This window comes from Dermacentor variabilis, chromosome 5 (assembly GCF_050947875.1).
Source record: "Dermacentor variabilis isolate Ectoservices chromosome 5, ASM5094787v1, whole genome shotgun sequence".
In the NCBI taxonomy this organism is placed as follows: domain Eukaryota; kingdom Metazoa; phylum Arthropoda; class Arachnida; order Ixodida; family Ixodidae; genus Dermacentor; species Dermacentor variabilis.
The window spans coordinates 136,801,924-136,823,787 of NC_134572.1; the positions used below are offsets into that span (position 1 = coordinate 136,801,924).

The 21,864-nt window shown below is 43.5% G+C and overlaps 1 protein-coding gene across 2 annotated transcripts in view; it reads right to left on the minus strand.

Annotated features, from left to right (window-relative positions):
- Vps13 (vacuolar protein sorting 13C) overlaps positions 1 to 21,864 on the minus strand; it is a 236,898-nt gene that overhangs the window by 20,484 nt on the left and 194,550 nt on the right. For both annotated transcript variants that reach the window (XM_075693536.1, XM_075693537.1), the window contains 10 exons: positions 21,330 to 21,489; positions 19,061 to 19,195; positions 13,200 to 13,281; positions 12,830 to 12,899; positions 9,552 to 9,654; positions 8,342 to 8,461; positions 3,797 to 3,912; positions 3,166 to 3,247; positions 1,866 to 2,055; positions 1,211 to 1,374 (listed from right to left, as the gene is read on the minus strand). In XM_075693536.1, the coding sequence (XP_075549651.1) occupies positions 1,211 to 1,374; positions 1,866 to 2,055; positions 3,166 to 3,247; positions 3,797 to 3,912; positions 8,342 to 8,461; positions 9,552 to 9,654; positions 12,830 to 12,899; positions 13,200 to 13,281; positions 19,061 to 19,195; positions 21,330 to 21,489 (1,222 nt within the window). The remainder of the gene's footprint in view (positions 1 to 1,210; positions 1,375 to 1,865; positions 2,056 to 3,165; positions 3,248 to 3,796; positions 3,913 to 8,341; positions 8,462 to 9,551; positions 9,655 to 12,829; positions 12,900 to 13,199; positions 13,282 to 19,060; positions 19,196 to 21,329; positions 21,490 to 21,864) is intronic.

Consider the following 21,864-nt stretch of genomic DNA (forward strand, 5'->3'; position numbering starts at 1 on the left):
TTAGTGGTCACGCAACCAGAGTTGGTGTTCTGATATGTGGTTCTGATGCCACTACAGTGAATTCATTTTGCATCAAAATCTTCATTGTGGCATTGTTAGCTTGATGGAAGACAGTGGCCATTATTAGCTGCAATAAAACAACCTAATGATTTCAGCTCCTCATATAACTACAACTTTGTCACATTCCCGTCATGTAAGGGCGATGAAATAATACTGTCTGAAGAAACCTGATGGTCCTACTAACATACTCTCACTTACAGTGGCCTAGCTTGCTTAATTGAACGCATTAACTGTTTGCATTTCACAGCAAAACAAAAAAATAACTGGAGATCTTTATATGCAGTTGGTGATGTATAGTGCCAATTAACTTTCTACTTTACGTTCGCTGTGCAGGAATACACACTTATTGAACTACTGCAAGGTTCCCAGAAATGGAGGTTTCAGTGAACTTGCAGAGCAATATTAACAGAGCAGGCGGAACGCAAGCGAAACATATGCAAAAAGCACCAAGAAAGTGCCCAAACAGCAAATGTGTGGCTAAATGCCAGCCCCCTCTTCAATTACAGTTTGTGCTTTTTTTCAAATAAATAGAAATGTTCTCGGCATTTTGCGAAAAATTTACCACTGGGGGGCAATATAAGATCAGTTCTCGGCAGTCAGCATATTTAATTGCCAGAAAACAGGGACAAATGGTTCACAGGTCGCAGGTCACAAGTTGTTCACTGCTGTGTACATTTCAATGCATGTCGTCGACCGCCTATCGACACTAATGTGGTGAGGATGCTGCCCCCTGTAGTTCAATTTCATGGCAAATAGCAGTTTACATGTATTCCAACTACAGGCAGAGCTAAAGTTGCGTGCTAGACTGCCAAATAGACAAGTGCAGTCAATACTGTAGCCATTCAATTTCATACATAAATTCATTGCGAATGCCCCTTCATCACGATGCCAGAGACAACCAAGATAACCTTCTTGGTTCCTTCCTTTTGTGATCACAACTCAGAACTGCACTTAAAGAAACTAAAGAAGTGTGGAAGGACAAGGGCAGCCTCACACCAATGGCACTGACTAAGGGAGCCCTCTAACCTCCTTCTCCTGTAGGTCTCTGTAGCCACCTATGGCACACCCCAGCAGGGCAATATCGCATAAAAATTTTTTTGCATACAAGTGCTTGACGCAAAAAAAAAAAAAGGCCACAAGGAACACTGACCATGACCAGGTCCCTTCCGCCCTGGGCAAAACCCTCTGCAATGTCGTTTGGGCGGCGGTTCTGTTCCAGCCTTCGGCGACGCTGGTACTCATCGTCCATGGTCAGGGCTGCAAGGCCCTTTCCAAGAGTGCCTGTGATTCGGGACACTGCCCCTGCAGCACCACCTACACAGAAACATCAACAATCAGGCAAACAATACAAGTGTGGGCAAACTTATTTGATAGCCGCCTAAGTGATGTGTGCAATGCAAGCACACTTAGATGAGAGGTTCCCAAGCTGTAGTTTGCAGGACTCAACAATTTCACATGAAGTATTTGCTGGCAAAAAAATCAATGTCTGCATTCTCCAATGTCCTATTTCCACTAACTACTAAAATTCATAAAGCAGGAAACACACTTTTTTGTTTTTTCAATGTTACTTCTGTGAAATGCCCGCTAAGGATGTGGTGGCGAACTAGCAACACTGAAAAAATATTGCAGTGTCTTGACAAGCACATGATAATGCGAGAAGCACTGAAAATATTACCATGGAGTGCTATGTTGTTGCAGCATGTTAGAACGAAAGTGCAGAAAAATTGCAAGCACCAAATTTCAATGTACGAACTACTAGTTAAGGTAGACCTAACCATCACTACTGGCAATGGTGTGTGACTCACCAACGGTGTGTCCGATGAGGCTGCGAACGCCGGTGGCGAGACCTTCAGCAAATTCCTCGGGACCCTGAATGGCACCCTGCAGTGGCTCGTAGAAGAAGTCTCCGACGCCGGTAGTGAATCCTGTCAGCAGGCCGACAGGGTTGCCTATCACATCCAGCCCCAGCACCACCACATAGATCTGCTTCAAGGTCTGCCAGGTGTGTGCAAAGAAATACAAAATGCAATGCATGAAGCGTACTCAAACTATTTTGCATACTCAAACTTGTAACAGTGCAATTAGAATGGGACAGCAGCAAAATGGGCCCACACAATGAGGCACTGACTTTCAATATTGGTAAGAAAATAACCAGGACAATGACTTTTTTCATAGTTTGCTGAAAGCATGTATGTGCAAAAACATTTTTTTTTTTTTTGTGAGAATCATAACAGACAGTGTGTTGATGTGCAAGTGTCCCTCATAATATATGAATTCCCATCCAACTACATTCCTTGGCTGGCAATGGAGGTGGCCGGGAATTGAACCTGTGACCTTGTGCTTAGCAGCAGAATGCCCTAGCAACTGAGCTACCGTGGCCTGGTCATGGTAAAATCGCCTTTGCCAAAATTTGTGCTCTCAGTTGATAGACAGTGCCAATGTTGTCCAACTCAATCTTTCATCCCTCTGTCCATTGTCCACTTGCCCAACTGCTGATTTAGACAAAGCACTGTAACCCAGTGTGCGCTAATTTAGTAGAGTCACAACATATAAGCATCCTACTTTTTGCCCATTATAAATCCAAATTATTGATGAAAAAAAATCTTAACTGCTTCCAAGTTAACAACCAGCTATTGTGCACTGAAACAGTTACAAATTGACAGAAAACTTCTTTCAGCATAAGTCTGTTTCCCCAAGCTGTTATTTCCATCCAAGCTCATCTCTGGATTAGAAGAGCAGACAATAAAATCACCTTTATGTGGAAAAGTGGAGCCATTCATCCAAAATTCAACAGCAGAAAGCCAGAGTTGTGCATGCCCGAATTATTTGTACCTTAAAAACATGCACTATACTTGCAGAAGCACACTAGTCTAATTGTGCCGACTATTATTGTGTCTCAATGATATGAAAAATCTCGCACAATATCTTTAGCATACACATCTGCTTGTTACACACATATACACATGCCCACACATATTCAAAAGGAAGAGCAAGCAAAATGCGCAGTGTTCTGTACAGACACTAGTGCAACCACAATATACAACGCATTATGTAGTACAAAGGTACGATGCACATGTGAAAAACCACTAAGCACAAGGTGCCTACCTGACGGAAGTAGTGACTGGAGGCTTCGTTTATCAGCTGGTGCATGGTCAAGTAGGTGTTGCTCTTCTCAAAGTAGTCCAGCCTGGGCCATAGGAAATGCAATGAGTACGTGCCATGTTGCAAATGCCACACATTGGGAGATCTGGCACACAAAGTTACACATGAAGATGGAAAAGTTGAACCATCTGCATTTTTTTTTCTTTACCTTTGCCTTCCCACGATGTCTTTCACGTTGACTAATCTGACCACACCCAGAGTGCATCTACATAGATTCTGCTAGCACCACAATGTGTGAGGTCTTTGCCACTTTCCCACTTGTTTACATTACTCTTAGCTTCAATGCTGCCTTAAGGAGAATACTGAGGTTAGCCATATTGAGGGCTGCACTAATAGCTTATTTTGATGGTATTTTAGCATGTGTCATGTCTCTCTTACGAGGACTAATCTTCTTGTTTGAAAAAGTGTTTCCAAGCTACATACTATCCCCTTCTACTAAACTACAGTAGTAGACAGCCCTTGCTTCAATACAGAAAATCAAAGCTCAGTTCAAGATCGGTTCACTAAGCTCTAAGCGTAAGAGCAACAGAAAGTGCTAGCCAGTGCCAAAAGTAACATGCAAAGTGCAACTCACTTGAGCACAGCATCCTGTATCTCTGTGAAGGTAACTCCGAAGCTCTGCAGCAAAAGGTTGAACAGGCTTCCACTGCTGTTTTTGCTGTCCGCTGAGAGTGAAAAGCTCAAGTGAAGCTGTAAAAACAAAAGTTTTTCCATGTCAAGAGGCAGAACAGTAGCAAGTTATCATTACATGAAGTGTACATGTAACAGTACTGTCCTGACCACCTAAATAAAGGAGCACACAAACATGACTTGGGGTCCATCAGAGTTAAACAGGCCCTCCCCAATGTTTAATACACCACTGATTTGTTCTTCATAGGATTACAGAATATAGAACCTAAGAGCAGGAAAAATTTACAGGATAGAAAATCAACAAGATTAAGAAGGCATCATGCTATCTTAACTTCAATATAGTTTACTTAATCAAACTTGACTTAGACATAAAAGTGAACTCGAACTTCCTCTGCAATACAAGGTAAGATGGCACGATAACATACCAGCTAGGAATACAATATGTGAGAGCCCATGAGGTCTGTGCATGGGCTGTGCAAATGTCAATGACAGCTCGAGAAAGAGTCAGAAACTTCATGGTCCACCTTCTGTGACTCTACTCTCCAGTGTCTGATGTAGTCATTCCATCATGGACCTAATGAACTAGTAATTAACATCCGACTACTTCACCACCACACCACTGGCACCCTTAGGGATCCTACCTTAAGAGTAAGGTTAAAGGTTAACAAGCAGATGACAAAGGTAATGTTCAATAGCCTGGCAAGGGAAAAAGAAATGATTGCCAGTCAGTGGCGTAGCAACAGGGAGGGCCGGGGGGCCGTGGGCCCCGGGTGCAAGGGGCCAGTGGGGGGGGGGGGGGTGTCATTTACGCCTGAAGACACCCCTCTTTCCGCCGGCGTGACTGGGCGCAAATTGCAAAGAATGCTCCGGTATCCAGTAGCCCGAGCTCATGCACCCGACGCGTTGCGCCGCAGAATTGTCGACTGCAGCTCTATCAACACCCCACGAAATAATTGCACGAATGTGCGGGCTAAAAGATTTAATTCGCGAAATGGTCGCTCAACTATTCGCCTTAGCGGAACGTTTCATGTGGGGTGCGCTCGTGCTGTGCGTTCATGCTGGGAGCAGGAGTCGCTAAACATACAGTGAGGCGTTGTAAAGCGTTGGGGCTTTTGGGTCCCTCTTCCGTTCAGAACGCGCAGCGAAGACGAACAAAGACAGCAGCAAGAGGGCATTCAACCAGAGCGCCCGGCGCTCGCGTTTACGGCGAAGTGTTCGATGAGAGCGACGTTACATAAGTGGGGCCGTCAAAAGTCGCGAATGGGATTCTCTGGATCGTCTTCAGGCTCGGTTCGGCCGAATAGTTTGGCGGCGTATGACCCGACAGGCTGTAGTCGCGGGCCCGTCGCGATGCGATGCTCGGCTCGCTTTTACTTCCCCTCTCCAGCTCGCTCCGAAAAGCCGCTGCGAAACTTGCCGTTATGTTTCACGCTTTCCTTCTTACCCTCGAAAGTTTCAGAAAACTTTTGTTGTTGCGTGACTTCATGTTACAAGTACAGTGTCTGTATCAGCTGCACCGAATTTTATAAAAAAAAGGTGAATTTTGTGAGGATATTTGCCGATCGAGATTCTATGAAGTTATGTGTTTTTGTGATTACTAGAAACTCGGTAGCGCGAAAAATATGGCAGATAAGTAATAACAATATCCTTAATAATCCCGTAATTAGTGCTTATAGCGGAAGCACTTTAATTCGAGAATTGAGGACTCAAAGTCATATTATTAGCTCAACAAAAACTTCTTAAACAAAATCGTTTTGGGTGCTACAACCTACAGTACTTTGACATTGCGGGCGGCGCCCAGTATATGGCAGCAGCTAAAGAAATATGAAATAGTGGACCAGTGACGTTTATCCCTTAATCCTCTCCATTGCGAGTGCAGACCAACAGTAGTGCAAGCTTTCGCTGGCACGGGCTTCATCGCGGCCTTTTCTTTCTTTCTTTATGGTGACGCCAAGAATCGACGCGAAGCGTGCTCTATTCTGTTCCCAATCTTGCGGTGGTACCGCAGCTCGGATAATCACATTTGTACGTATAGCAGCAAATGAAAACAAGGCTTTATTGATCAGAATGAAGAGAACTCGTAATTGTCATAGCATTGGCGCCCGCCCAGCGGGGAGGCAGGTAGCATTTTCTAATTGGGTGGGAGATCAGCTTCACTGACAAACAATTTAAATTTCGTTTTCGTTCAGGGCTGCCCACCGACAAAATACTGCGTGCCATAGTTAGGGTGGCTAGAATGGGAATTCTAGCCACCCTACCATAGTACCTACGACGATTTTTGTGAAGTTGTTGTTGGGCAAGATATGAATGTCGGGCTTCAATTTTGCAAATGCAATATTGCTGCTAAAGTTGGTAATTAAAGCTTTATTATAAAGATATTTTTTGTTACTTGTGACGTGAGTCATGTTTTCCACGATGCCGCATTTGTATTGGCTGCCAAGCCTTACAGTCTGACAGAAGATGTGCACATGGGCTTGTCACACGTTATCAGTGCAGCACCCTGTGTTATTTGGCGCAGAAAAAACAGCGTGTATATTTGCTGCATTCGCGATCTCTGGGCAAGAAAGCGAAGGAGAGGGGGACCCGGGGAACGTGCGCAGTATCCAAGGCGGCTGTACTGGTGCTGAAACCCGGAAATTGACGATATGCTTGCCTTCCTCGACTACATAAGGGGGGGGGGGGGGTGACAGAAGACCTATGGGCGCCGGGTGCCAGACGACCTAGCTACGCCACTGTTGCCAGTCAGCCTCTAGAGTGTGCAAGGGTATGTTTCTTTAGGTCAATTACTCACAGAAGAGCTTGATCATGAGAAGAAAACTTAAAGAATAATAAAAATGGGTTGGAGTGCATATGGCAAGCATTACCGAATCCTGAATGGGTGGGAACTTACCATTGCCGTCATAAAAAGGAAGTGTACAGTCATTGCCTTCTACAGGTGCTAACATATATGGCAGAAACTTGGGGGTCAACAAAGAAGCTCAAGAAAAAGTTAAAGACTGCACAAAAAGCGATGGAATGAGAAATGTAAGGCATAACATTAAGACACAGAAAGAGAGTGCTGTGGGTCAGAGTTCAAACAGGGATAGCTGGTATTCTAGTTGACATTAAGGGAAAAAACCTCCAGCTGAAGTCGATGAAACACAGTGTCTTACCAAGAGAGTCATGAGTGAGATAGAGACGAAGTCTCTGTGCATCGCATTTTATCCCATAACTCTTCATGTGAGGGAAGTATGAGCAGCATCGAAGTCCAATTGTCTTTACAGTACTATCTTCGAGATTGACCCATATTTTGACACTGTGGGGTCTCAAACATGCTCTTGGGACAAAAGAACGACATTGCAGCAGTGCAAACAATCAAAAGGGCATTTGCTGCACCTTTTATACACCAACCTAGTCAGCCAAATTACTATTAATAAAACATGGGGACGGGCACTGACGAATCGAGTTCGCCGTGACAGGATGTCTAGTGAATATGTTTGCCAAATCGAGTTCGCCATGACAGGATATATTCGCGATCCCACCCCCATGTTGGACAGCAACGCTCAATCATTCATGTTTAGAGATGCAAACGATGGTACATTCAAGTGATTGTGTTTGTCCATCCCAATGGCCCCTTCCAAAGCTTTCCTCGGGACGGTCTCGCGAAGCACTGCATGCCGGCCAGCATGCAAGATGACCGTGCACGCCTCCAACATAAGGCAAAAAGAAAATTTAGAGGATGCTTAAGCTTCGCCTTTAAGAGTGGAACGTGATAGCATTCAAAGATCCCTGACTGCTTCTAATGCTTCCCGGCAATTGTAGCGTATGTAAATTTAATGTTTACCAGGAAACCCTCACAGTAAACGCTATGCATGAAGGCAGGCTTCTGGTAGAAACGCGGCCTCTTGCATGGGCCGCGATGCCGCGGAGGTGAGCACCATCTGGAAGTGTTTCAAAGAAACGGGCGCGCCTCTCCATAGGCTCAGAGATATTCGCATGCCAGCATGTGCAAATGGAGGATGGCATGGCCGGTCTATGAATTATAGAAATGCTGGAAAAGGGGTTTGTTTGAGTTTTCACGCAACAGTATTAGGTTTTCTTGTTTATTCAAATTACAATCCGACGTTATCATGTCTGTAGGTTGTGTGCAAGTCATACTTTATGATTTTTCTTGAGAAATTCAATTGGTTCAGTAACTTCCTTGCGTCTATGTCTCTGTCTATCATCTTTAATTCCCTGTATTCCTTACTGCAGTACAGGGTAGCCAGCCGGTTTTGCACTGGCTAAGCTCCCTGTCTCTCCCTTTCTTTTTTATCTTTCTACTGCGCAAACACGACATGACATCCTAATAATCGAAACTGTATCAATTGGGTATTTAACAAGCTCTACTACGGATGTCTAAAAGCATGGCCACTTTTCTAACAACAAAAAACCAACAAATGAATCAAATTTTTGAATAGAAAGCACATCCAGTTCTTAAGTGTTAGATGTAAGAAAGAAGCATGCTTACCTTGATTGGTGAGAAGTGCAGCATGTCGAAGAAATCCTTGACTCCTTGCTCAGAGAACTGCTCAGCAATTTCCTTCAGTCCGCCTCTGGTCAATAACCTGTCTTTCTCAAGCAGTTCCTCCTTTATAGTGAAAGAGAACAAAGCTGGCTAAGTTTTCTGCTTAAATACAGAAAAAAATATCCATCTCAGATAGTCAGTTTGCACAAGCTAGGATGACAGCTCTAAAATATGGCTTCCTCTTTTGTAACAAAGGTAAACAAAACTACACTTCAAAAACGGCAAAAAATTGCAAGAACATTAAACATACAATGCCGCTAATGAAATAAAAAAATTCCAAGTATACATTAACAGAATCAGAATCTTTTCATTATGCATACAAGAATAATTTACATACACAAGGTATAGACAAAGGGAGTTCCATAGTCATAGATTGAAGAGGAGGGGACCTCCCATATTATTCACACGTTCACTCAATTCATTGTCAGCAGAGACAATAAGAAAGAACAAAGTCTCTATGCTATTTAACAAATAAAAAATTAAACACGTTGAAGAACTGATGAGTATTAAATACCCTAACCCCCCCCCCCTTCAGAAAAAAGGCCACCACGTTTTCAGTTTTGTCATGTGGTGCTGCTTAACTGTAAAATTTTAACGAACAATTAATGCATAATTTTGTACATTCAAAACATAATTTTCAACAGCAACATAATTTTCAACAGCTTCTGCATGTCTCTTTTTCCTTCCTTCTTGTTTTTAAATATTTGTATGGTGACCTCACTTTTTGGGCAACTGGAAAAGTGCCACTTGGTATGCACCATGTGACAGACGGGGAGCAGAACCCTAAAATATACTTGGATATAGTGTCACACTTCTTTTTACATACAGTTCTCCATGCCATTCATCCCTCCACAAGTATTATACATCACCTTACACCTCATGATGTTGCAGCATCGGCTCGAGTATTATGCTGCACATCTGCCTGATTTAGTGCTTGCATTTCGGCATAGCTTGAGAATGGTGTTGTGCATGACATTACGCATTTCATAGAATGAAGATAAAAAAATAAAATATTTAATTGTACAGAATCTAATTAACTGCTTCCCTAAAGCTTCACTTCAAGTTGATTCCAACATGTTCATTGAATCTACAGTACATTAATCTTCACTAACCCAAAATCCAAATCCAATGGACATCTATACTTGCAACTTACGTGGTTGGCTTCTCTCTCATTCAGGGTCAGGAATGAACCAATGACGTTGATAAAGCATTGGTCCACTCTGGCATGTAACTCCTGAACCAGAACCTTGAAGTACCTGAAATTCAAAAACAGAAGTTACAAAAGTCACAGACATTTAGAATTTGCCATGGGGCACCATTTAGGGCAAGCACCAGAAGACACTGCAACGATTCAATGCCTCCAAACTCATGCAAGTCCTAGCCTAAAGTATTTACTGTAAATCCTTACCGCATTTTGTCAAATAGATTAAGCCTGTGCCTAGTTATCAGGACAGAAAGCACCCCCAGAGAACAAGGAAACGTATGCACATGTAGATAGACCTCTTGTATGCAGATAACTGTCAAAGAGACACTGAAATGAAGCTGAAGCAACGGCAGAATTGACCGAATGATAAATACAGCCTGAAATTACATGGTGATGGCAATACTTATTTACCTGCAGCTCTTTTGTACGTTTCTTGCAACTGTTTGTATGTGGATTGCTTAATTGGTTTCTTTATCTAAAGGACGACATTTCTTATGTGTAATTTGTAATATTTTTTAAAGCAGACTTCTGTTAATTCAACTTCCTTTAATTAGATTTTCTTGTTAATTGAACTCGACTGCAGTGCCCAAATTTTCGTTATTTCGATCCTAAAATGGGCCTTCACCAAATAATTTGAACTTCACCAGTCAGCACGCATGCACCTGACCCCTATGATGACCCCAATAGCTACCCCGTTAGTGGCAGCGTCTGTCTCGGTAAATCCTAGAGGACAGTGAATGCGTCATACACACGTCATCTCCCATCATAAACTCCTATTTCCAGCCTGCCCTAGGAAGATTTTCAAGCAATAACTATAGCTGGCAATGTCCGATTACGGTATTTACTCGATTCTGATGCACGTCTTTTTTTTTTTTTTTTCGAAAGAATCGAGCCGAAAGTTCCCTGCACGATACAATTGGATAAGAAACCAAAATTGCCTTCACGCTGTTTGTATGCTCTATTGCATAAAGCAGGTGTATTATGGTGAAGCTGACTTCAGAAAACTGGCCGCCCTTGTGCAACACACATTAAACACTTGTCTCTGTTTCTCGCTGAAAAATCGGGTGTGCATAGAGTTCTACTTTGGACACATAAAGGGTCGATGACAACCTGGTAGGTGACCACCTACCACAGGCATTAGGTTGTCAACCAAATGCCTGTGGTAGGCACATTCTTTTCTAGCTTGACAAAAGTTATGGTATATCTTGTGTCTGAATGTACATGTAGCGCAGGATATGATGAAAAAAAGAGTGATCATCACAAGCAGCATGAGCATGTAGAAAGGGTATGTGCAAAATCCTGCAAGTGTGCTTCCCCACACATATCTTGACCCACACATGATGGCAGACGTCACCCTAGAAGTGAAAATAAAGCACACGTGCAGGAGCTGTGATGGTGCCACTGTCCTTTCTACCATGACCTTTTTACCACACTGCCGCTTTTTGTACGCGTACCCTCAGCACAGTGATGCAGTGGGCAGTAGGCCATTTTGTGTAGGGCACCCTAACAATGTGGAAAAGCCTACTTCCGGTATTTCTCATATCTCCTATGTAGCATTGCTTTCTGTCAGAACAAAATATCTATATGGTGGGGTTTCATTGGGAGTTCAGAGAACTAGGTATTACAGCAAGATGTGTACACATTCCCACTGCAAAGGTCTTCAGAGTTTTTCAAAAAGTGCTATGACGTTTTCTTAGTTCCTCTTACCATCATTCTTGCAACAATTTTGAACTTTACTATGCAAGCAGGGTTCAAAGAGTTTAAAGAAATAATAATTAGAAAGCTGCCCGAATTTTAAAACATTCAGTATTTGATCTTCTCGCACTATCAAAGAAACCTGCTTGGCTTCTGTAACTGATCTAACAGGTGCGGAAAGAACTATAAATTTATTTTGCCTTTTAATCATACATAGGGTGCACCTTGGAAGTTCGAACTCGCACATTTCAGAAAAACGTGCTGCCTTTACATGAAAATATATGGTAAAACAGCCATGCTGTAATTATTCAGTGGCCAAATGCAAGTTTCAGTCTAGAGCCATGCTGCTTCAGACAACCGCACACTTTTGACACATGCCTCTCAGCTGTGATAACCCAACCACTCTCAGGCAAGAGTTGATCAGATGTTTCACAAATGTTAAACAAACAACCAACTTCAAGGCTTCACATTCTCTAAAAACAAGCAGTAGATGCTGTATGTCATGTATATATGGAAGCATAACTTCAGGAACACACACATGAGGAAATGCATGAGGAAAACAACTCCGTTTTGCAGACAAGCTCCCACCACAAAACACACCAAACTGCACAGTTTCTACCTTGCTGAAGTGAACAGCACCATATCAATGTTGCCTTTCATGTGAAGATCACAAAACTGATGCTAAAGGCATTAAATATGCTGAGAAAGTGGACGACTAAGAATGAAAAACAGCTGCATTAACCCCTTATGCACTGCGATTGATTGATTGACTGATTTTAATGCCACAAAGCAACACTTGGGCATGGTCTGATCAATGTACTCACAGCATGGAACACAAGCATTTTTGCATTACAGTCCTATCAGAGAACGTTCACTGTAGCCGAGAATTTAAATACCTGACCTCGTGTTCAGCAGGAGAATGCAACAGCTGGTTAGCCAATTTGATAAGGGATGAGAATAGTACAAGTTTCGTGCAAAATAACTTCCAGTGATCCTGTGCTTCTCAGAGCAGTACTTAACCAGCAAAAAATTTTTGCAAACTAAAGTGTCTGACAGTGCTGCTATGTTCTTACTCCACTATACAAAGCAGAACACTAAAACAATACAGCTTTGAATGTTCAGTCATGCCATCGTTCACTGAACCAATGGTGAGCTTCACGGCAATAGTAAGCACACAGCCTTGAAGCCATATTCTTGTATTCGTTTTAGTCGAATGAGGCCCAATTACACCTCTGAGGTTGCTAAATTTGAAAAGAGTTATTCGTTTTAATCAGACAATTCAAAACTACTTGGCCCATTTAGGCCAATTTTCAGTACAGCTCTGCATTATGGGTTAGTCCAGATTATATAATAATATCCACCTGTCCGCACATGGCCAAAGTGACAAAACAATCCTGTCTGCAATAAAGAAAGAGCAACCATACCAGCTCACCCAGCTTACTGCTCTACTACAAATACTGTCCTAGTCATGATGTCCCTCATACAAATACATTTAGCAATGGCATGCAGGATGACAATTAGCAGACACTTACTTAAATTGCCGGACTTGTGAGTAGTCGAACTGTCGCATTATCACACTGGTCTCAAAGAAGGGCTTGGGAACTACATCAGGAAGAGATATCAAGTTTCAGTTCTTCCTTTTGAATTTGAAAAAAGACAAATGTTATGAATAATAAAAAATAAATGTTAAATTACTTGAGAAATCACAAAAGTTAAGCTATAACTGTATTTGAGTGGTTCAGCTAGGCTGAAGATGTCATAAAAAGTAACATTCCTGCAACAACCCATGACTGTTTCACATTGCTCAACTTCTTTAGCACAGAAAAACTGGGCAATTCATCTATTTTCTTTTTTTTAAGTTTGATGAATATCCAACTTAAGACATGTTGAAGCAGCACTCACTCATGCCCTCTCCCAGGGACCTCCTTACTGTGACAGGGGTCAATATCACAGGGAAAGTGCAATCTGCAATCTGGTTGTCAACCTGTGAGAAAACAATAAAGAGAAACAAAAAGAAGCTGTTACAAAATTGTTGGGAATATTTACATGATCAAGTCAGTTGTAAGGGCTAGTTGGCCTGCCAAAAGGGAAACTTGGTGGTAACAAATAGTATTGTTACGGGGATGTTGGGAGCAGAGACAGACTGTATTTACAATATATATGCAAGCAGAGTCAATGTGGTCAAGATAGCTGACCAACAACGACACGCAGCACCCAGCGTCTCACGATATTCTTCTTCCGTTCTCTTCTTTTATCCTTCCGTAACAGGACTGCCGGGTGCATGTCTCGGCGCATGTTGGGCGAAGAACTGCGGGCGAAGCGTGGCTTCAGCCGCGAAACGTGCACAATGTCAACAGGAGTCGGACTTGAGAATGGATCAAACTGTAACAGCGACATATCATAATTGACGTCGTTAACTTGACGTAGGACTTTATAAGGCCCTGTGTAGCAAGAGAGAAGCTTCTGCGAGAGGCCGACGCGACGGCATGGTGACCAAAGGAACACCCAAGCACCTGGGGTGAACTTCACATTGCGATGACACGGGTCGTAACACTCTTTTTGTATATGCTGCGAGGCTAATAAACTAAATCGGGTGACTTGACACACCATGTGAGCGCGACAGATGATTTCACGAATGTACTCAGTTGCAACATGTGGCACACAAGGTAGTATAGTATCAAGCAGCATTGTGGGATCTCAACCATACAAAAGATAAAAGGGTGAATATCCTGCGGTGTCATGCCTAGACAAGTTATACGCAAATTTCACGTAGGCCAGCATGGTGTCCCAGTCACGATGATCATTGGAGACGTACATTGACAGCATCTCTGAGTGTTCGGTTGAGGCGTTATGCAAGACCACTCGTTTGTGGGTGGTAGGCGGTGGACAGCTTGTGCTCAGTGGCACAAGAGCGGAGGAGGTCGTCAACAACTCAAGACAAGGACGAGTGACCACAGTCTGTAAGTAACTGTCGAGGTGCACCGTGGTGGATAATGACATTGTGGAGTAGAAAATTGGCGACGTCAGTTGCGCAACCAGTCGGCAACGCCTTTGTTATCGCATAGCATGTTGCGTAATCAGTAGTGATGGTGATCCACTTATTCCCTCTAGTCGTCATTGGAAAAGGGCCAAGCAGGTCCAGGCCTACGCGAAAGTAAGGTTCAGAGAGAACTTCAATGGGATGGAGTCGTCCAACAGGTGGAAAGGGAGGTTTCTTCCGGCACTGACACAATTTGCAAGTTGCGACATAACACACAGAGTGGTAGCGACCCGGCCAGAAGAACTGGCATCGTACACGGTCATATGTACGCAAAACTCCAAGGTGTTCCACTGTTGGTGCATCAAGAACGACGGATCGCAGATGACAAGGAAGGACAAGGAGCAACTCGGGATTGTCAGGGTTTATATTGCAGCGGTAGAGGATGCTGTCATGCAGTATGAACATGAAGCATGTGCCGTCGGTGCTGCCAGATTGCACTCTGACTATGATAGGCTGTAAGGATTTGTCACGTTGTTGTTCAGTGCGCATGTCGGTCATGTCAGTAGTAAACGCCATCACGCAGATCACCGGATCATGGGCAATAGGATCCGGCGAATCCACGGGGTGACGAGAGAGGCAGTCAGCGTCCTTGTGCAGACGTCCAGACTTGTAATTGACAATAAATGAAAATTCCTGGAGCCGCAAAGCACAGTGACCAAGTCATCCTGTCGTGTCCCAGCGGGGAGACAGCCAGAAGAGGGAGTGGTGGTCTGTAACGACTGAAAACGTGCGGCCATACAAATATGGCCGGAACTTGGCGACAGCCCAAACTAAAGCCAAGCACTCCCGCTCGGTGATGGAGTAATTTCTCTTGGGAGGTGACAGCAGGCAACTGGCGTGAGCTATCATGCACTCGGTACCATTGTGCTGTGAGGAGAGAAACGCACCAATGCCATGGTTGCTTGCCAGTGTGGACTTCAGTCGGTGCAGATGGATAAAAGTGGGGAAATATGGGAGGGGTGGCCAGAAACCCAAAGAGAGCGGCGAACGCATGAGCTTGCTTCAGGCCTCATGATAATGGCAGGTTCTTTTCTAGAAGATCTGTCAAAGGCCGAACAATGTCGGGGAAGTTTTTCACGAAAGGGCCAAAATAAGAACGCAGGCCAATGAAGCAGTGCACCTTAGAAGCAGAACGTAGCACAGGAAAACTGCGAACGGTGCAAACGTTTCCTGGATTTGGTTGTACACCGGATGCATCAACGAGGTGTCCCAACACGATAATCTGACGTTGCCCGAATTAACATTTCGTGGAGTTCTGTTGGAGGCCAGTTTTTCGGAAGACTAAGAATTGCAGCGAGTCGGGTAAGGTGGCTGCCGAACGTGGGAGAAAAAACAATATCGTCGTCCAGATAACAAAGACAGGCGGTGCATTTAAGCCTCACAGAAGAGAGTGTCATATATTCGAATGTCACAGGAGCATTGCATAGACCAAAGGGCATGACTTTGAACTGATATAAACCATCAGGCGTGATGAAGGCCATCTTCTCGTGGTCTATTTCATCAACTGAAATCTGCCAGTAGCCGGATCGAAGATCAATGGACGAGAAGTATTTAGCTCCGTGCAAGCAGTCCAAAGTGTCATCGATGCGTGGTAGTCGGTAGGCATCTTTTTGCGTGATCTTGTTTAAGTGACGATAATCTACACAAAAATGCCAGGTACCATGGGCTGGCTAATGGTTTGATGACCAATTTGCAGAGCATTTTGTCCACTTCTGATTGGATGACTCTACGTTCAGCATGCGATACACGATAGGGACGCTGACAAATAGGATTCGTGTGTCTAGTGTTTACACGGTGGTGAACAACAGATGTTTGGCCTAAAGGCTAGCTAGCATAAGTGTATGGTCCTATCTGTTGAATCCACTTATGTGTTTGTACATAGCCACACACTCTTCAATGTCGCTGCAATCGGTCCCGCAGAAAGTTCCGGGATCCTTGGGTTGCACAACCACAACCAAAGGCGACAGCGACATAGCTGGTGACGGTGACGTTGAAGATGGCCACGACGTTGATCCCGCGTGCTTGTTGTCATTCATGGTGGAGACGGTGATGCGACATTCACTGCGGCGCTCTATTTCCAGCCGAGCAACACCATACCTCCACCAATATGTTACGGGGATGTTGAGAGTAGAGACGGACTGTATTTACAATATATATACAGTCAAACCTCGATATGTCGAACAGCACGGTGATCGTGAAGTAGTTCGATATAGACAGAATTCTATATATATATAAATCATGCAAAAAACGCGTCAAGAACTTCCGCAAATCAATCAATGAATCAAGGGCACGATCGGGGATCGTTGTTCGGAGTGTGTGTTCGGTTGCCCTACGCGCAATTGGCCTAGGCAGCGCTGACTTCGTCTGCAGGGAGTGTGCGGTCGATTGCATTGCACACAGTGTAGGCCGCGCCGACTTCATCCACCATGTGAAGTTGGTGCGGTCTAGGGCAATCGTGCGCTTCAAACAATGATCCTGGATCACGCCGCAATTGTGGTGCAGTAAATACTCAAAGCTTCACACAAAGTATTTATTTATTTGGCTGAAAGTGCTGCAGTAGTGTAGCCTGCTTCTTATTAGCAGCCGCATGCTTAAACACGGAGTCCTCAACATAGTCTAAATGATCCACAAGTGATAGACCGATGCCCTTTATTCTGCCGCACTAGTGGTGTAGAAGGGCCAGAGCAGCTACAGCCTCAGATGAAGTCAGGAGCAGGGAAACATCAGTGTATGGGATCAACCTCAGCAGCGTCTTCATTTGGCCGCTACTACGACTGCGATCTCCACGTCCATCAATCGAAGCATTTTGAAACACTGTCAGTAACAAAGTATTAAGAGGCATCTGCCAAGGCATCTATGTAGTGAGCCCAGTGAGCGCGCACTGTCGCGAGTATTTGCGGATGCAAACTGCCAGTTGTCGCGACGCACTGTAGGCGCAGTGGCGCACTGAGGAGGAATCAGTGCGGCAAATGCAATGCCTCGTTGATGTCGAACTGTGTGTACGCAGCTACGTTCAAATAGCGCCATCGATGTGTGCAGCTATATTGTGCAGCAGTCGGGAATGGCCATCGTGCCACTGCTATTTTTGAAGGTGTTGCGGAAAAGCTCACTGTCTGTCCAAAGAGCGCTTGTGGTCTGGGATGGCAGAGTTCGATATATTCATTTTACGTCCCCAACCCCGTTCGAAATAAAAAATGAAAAATCCATGCGATTTTCCAGGTGATATAGAAAGCGTTCGATATACGCAATAATTTTATATATCCGTGTTCAATATATTGAGGTTTGGCTATACAAGCAGAGTCAATGTGGTCAAGATGGCTGACCAGCAACAAGACATAGCAACCAGCGTCTCACGTACTTCTTTTCTCTTCTTTTATCCTTCTATAAGAGTATTTAAGGATACATAAGAATTCAAGTACTATAATATTTTATGGGTACTACATAGTATGAAAGTCCATGTGCACCATGTACCTCATGCCCCGAAATCTAAGATGAAAAACATTACTGCATTCTTCCCCTTATCAGAATGTACTCATGGAAGCCAGAAATGACAAGGATATACCACACTGAAAGATACAAAGGATTAAACCATGCATGGGGAGAAGATCAAACTGCGCACAGAGGAAACAAGGCATCCAGAAGTGCAAATTTTTGTAAATATTAAAACCAGAGCAAATGTACGGTGAAGAGTAGATTTTCTGTAATATGTTGTGTGCTTGTAAAATATGCTAAAATTTCAATTAGCTTTCAGAACCTGCACTGCACAGCCATACTAAATGACATCATTTGCTGTCAGTGTGAAATTGACATTTACATTAATTGCATTTTCATTTTCTAAAGCATAAAGCTCATGCAATGAACAATGGCTGAATTTGAAGTTTATCAGGTGTCTGACATAGCTACAACATACTATTACCACTTATTTTGCTAACAGTAAAGTTTATCATAATAGTCACTGATATACCGAGCAGAAAAACCTAAAATGAACTTGGAGCACACTTAACTATTTAACTGTCGATGACGAGGTAGCTTGTGACACATGGATGTGTTTATCTTTTTCGGGGGGGCGCTTTTCACCGTCTAACAAATGTTATTGCTCAGTGTGGGACGCACCTGCATGTATCGGAAGTTTCTGGAATGTTATCGATTGTTCTATCGGCTGTCTGTTGTCACCGAAGCTTGTATAGTCTGATTGCATGTATGCGTGACACGAATGGTGTAGAACTTTCTGGAAGACATGCGGGCACCAGCGATTACTCTGGAACGTTTGATGGCTCGTGTATAAAAGCCAACGCGCTTGACCAGTAGATCAGGTTTCGACCATTGCCGACTGCGTTCGCTGCTATCATTGTGCTTTAAGCGTAGCCCATTTTTGTGGGCCCAATAAAAGTTAGTTTCGTCTTTCGCAGTATTGCTACTGTGTTTTTTACCGTCACTACTACGTGACACTTGATATCACGAGCATCCTCTGGTGCCGAATGACAAGTTGGCAATTTTTGGCAATTTTCTCACATGTGTGTGCGTGCTCAGTTTCTTGTAATCTTGACAAGAAAATAATACACAATTATTTCCGCCATTTTTTTTGCACTTCTAAAATTTTTTGGGAATTTGTCAAGCGGTTAATTACCTCAGTACATGGCCATTTTAGTATTTCACACCTAAATATGACAGGACACTGCAATTTCTGGCTGTGTCAAGAGACTACGATTTCAAAAGTGGTCACCTGAAGCAAGTGGAGCTTGGCGTGAACCATAGTCTGGTGTTGAGACTTCTTGTACGTAGCCCAAATGCCAGGCCTGGCAAGGCGCCGCAGGTCTTTCTTGGGATTCGACATAACCTTCATCTGCTTGAAGTCCACCTGGAAACAGTAAGGTTCAAACAAGAATGCCTGCTTTCTAACAGAATGCTCTAGCACTGAAAGGGCTCCAACTGTACGTAACCAGCCAAACAAAGAAAAGATCAAAGAAGAAAACAACCATGTGAACTGTGAAATACAGACTACGCATTATTCGGCAGAATCTTGGTGATACAATCATGCCTGGTACAAATTTTGGGATGATAAAAAATTTTTCAAAAGTCTCTGCCCAAGTCTATTAACTTACAACGTGCTAAATTTCAAATGTTACAAACCCCTTTTCATGCCGCTTTTCATACAAACAATCGAGCCGCTGCGCAATCCCCAGCTGGGCCGGTGAGCAGGCCCCGGCATGCAGATAGTGCCAGGTACTGTTGCATGACTGGCAGTGTAGCCGCTTTTATACATCGGTCACATTCCTGTTGCTAGGGCGACCTACACAACTCCACCATGGCTCCACCCGTACACAAACACCCCCCCCTCCTCTCAAAAAAAAAAAAAAAAAAAAAAAGCTTATGTTTTGTGCAGTACATGCAACTTGTTGGCTCGTTTCAAATACCTTGTAACATTATCCGGAGCCGTCGATCACACACGACTCAGTCTTGCCACATCAGCTAAGATTGGCGGCATTTGCTTCCACATGTAGCTTTATCTCTCTATTCCACATCCTCCGTCATCTTTGGCGCTCAATGACACTTTGATACTTTTCTACCTTTGCACCCGTCAGACTGTACGACGCAAAGTAGCTTTGCCGCCACAAAGAGAAGTAAACAGATTCCTTTATGTCGCACAAGTCATGTCCTTATCACAGTTGGGCAGCAGCCAGGATGCAGCAACAAAAGAAACTCAAGATAATCAGGCAGATTTAGAAATGTCGGCCTTGGAAAATGCAAAGTGTGCAGGTCACTGCTGCCAAAATGCGCACTAAACAAGCGCACCAGCGATTCAAATTCATGCCCACCAATAGGACGGTTCCCTGTGTGCCACATGACTGCAGTAATGAATTGTGACAGCAGTTTCTGCTTTTCACACTTGCTGCTTTTGTTGCTTTTTATTTCTGCATGAAGAAATACAGTGCTGGATCTAGCTGAATCTTCAATCTCTTGTGTTTATGGTGATACCAAGATGGTGGCGCTGGGTCAGCACAAAGCCGTGCTTGTGCAATCAACGGTGCTATAGCAGCTTCAAAAGCCCGATCTTTGTCCTTATTTCGAAGACAACACACACAATGAGTGCAGTTTTCTTAAATTCTGCAGCGCATTTTTTTATATATAAACATTTTGCAGTGAGATAAAGGAAGGATTGCACAGTTCAATATTAATAAAAAATTTTTTTGAGCAATTCGGCCATTTCATTGCCACATCCCACCTTAATTTCCCAATTTTTTAGATGTTCTTGGGTGATATGAATTTCGGGTGATACAAGGCTTTGCAATATCCCAAGAGATTCATATAATCGAGATTATACTGTATAGTACTCAAGAATCTTAACTGCATGGATCCCACATCACAAGTTCATGAGCAGTTTGGGCCAATTGCCACAATTAAGCAATCCAGAAACCACGAAGAAAAGTCCATGAGCTATTGACACAAGACATGTTGTAGTGCTTGCAAGCATATAGCAGGTCCATTTGGACCCTTTGTCACTAGTTTACATGTAGCTTTTTGAGATATCAGTGGCAAAGCACTATTTTGGCCAGTTCCTATATAGGCTTCAGTCCTAGAGTGAAGTTATGATGGATGAGCTCCAATATTTGTAAGTACAGAATTTTTTATTTCGTAACAAAAATACTAAGTATACTGCATCCAGTATTCGTTTCATAAACGGCCTGTCTTCGAAACACTGAATCTACGATGCTCCAAATTGGAGCTCATTCCTAAAAGTCCCCACGGTGGTACATTTCAGTGGGAAAAAATCAGCCCCCCGCAACACAACAACATGAACCACTTCTTTTTAGTGAAACAGCACAGAAATAAAAGCAAGGGAACAGACCCCATCCTGGAGATGCAACAGTGTGGCAGTGCTGGCGAGAATAACGAAGGCCAAAAACAGTAGGAAATGAAACAGACTGTCACAAAACATGGCTCCCAGTTCAGAGTGCCTGTGTGTGACAACATGGCCCCCTGGCATGCCTCACCTCGTAGCCATTGACCATGAGCACAGAGGGAGGGTCTCTGTCCATCCGGCGCAGATTGTTGTAGCGCTGGTACTGTAACTCCAACTGGTTCGACTCCTTGGTGGACACAGCCTTGTAGTAGTTCTTCGTCTCCTTCTTGGATTCCCACTTCACACCAGAACTGCATTTCAATGAGGGGCACAAACTACAGTTAATCTTCGATATAACAAACTTCAGTATAATAATATTCACTATATAAATAAGTCTCTCATTTTCCATCTTTTTTTCCCATAGATCACCATGTATTTAGAATCTCAATATAATGAAGTGTGGTCCATACACAATTTCAATATACCGAAATTTTACTGCCGCCAACAAGGAATAGCGAGACAATAAACGAAAACTTTTGCAGATTCAGATGCTCAAATAGTTGGATTACAAGCAGCTGCTTGACAAGAGCACATCTTTCAAACCGTGTGCTGGCACAGAGAAGCATCATGTTCCGTATACAGTCTAAGCGCAATAAGATCCTATAGCACCCTGCGTGCTTTATGTT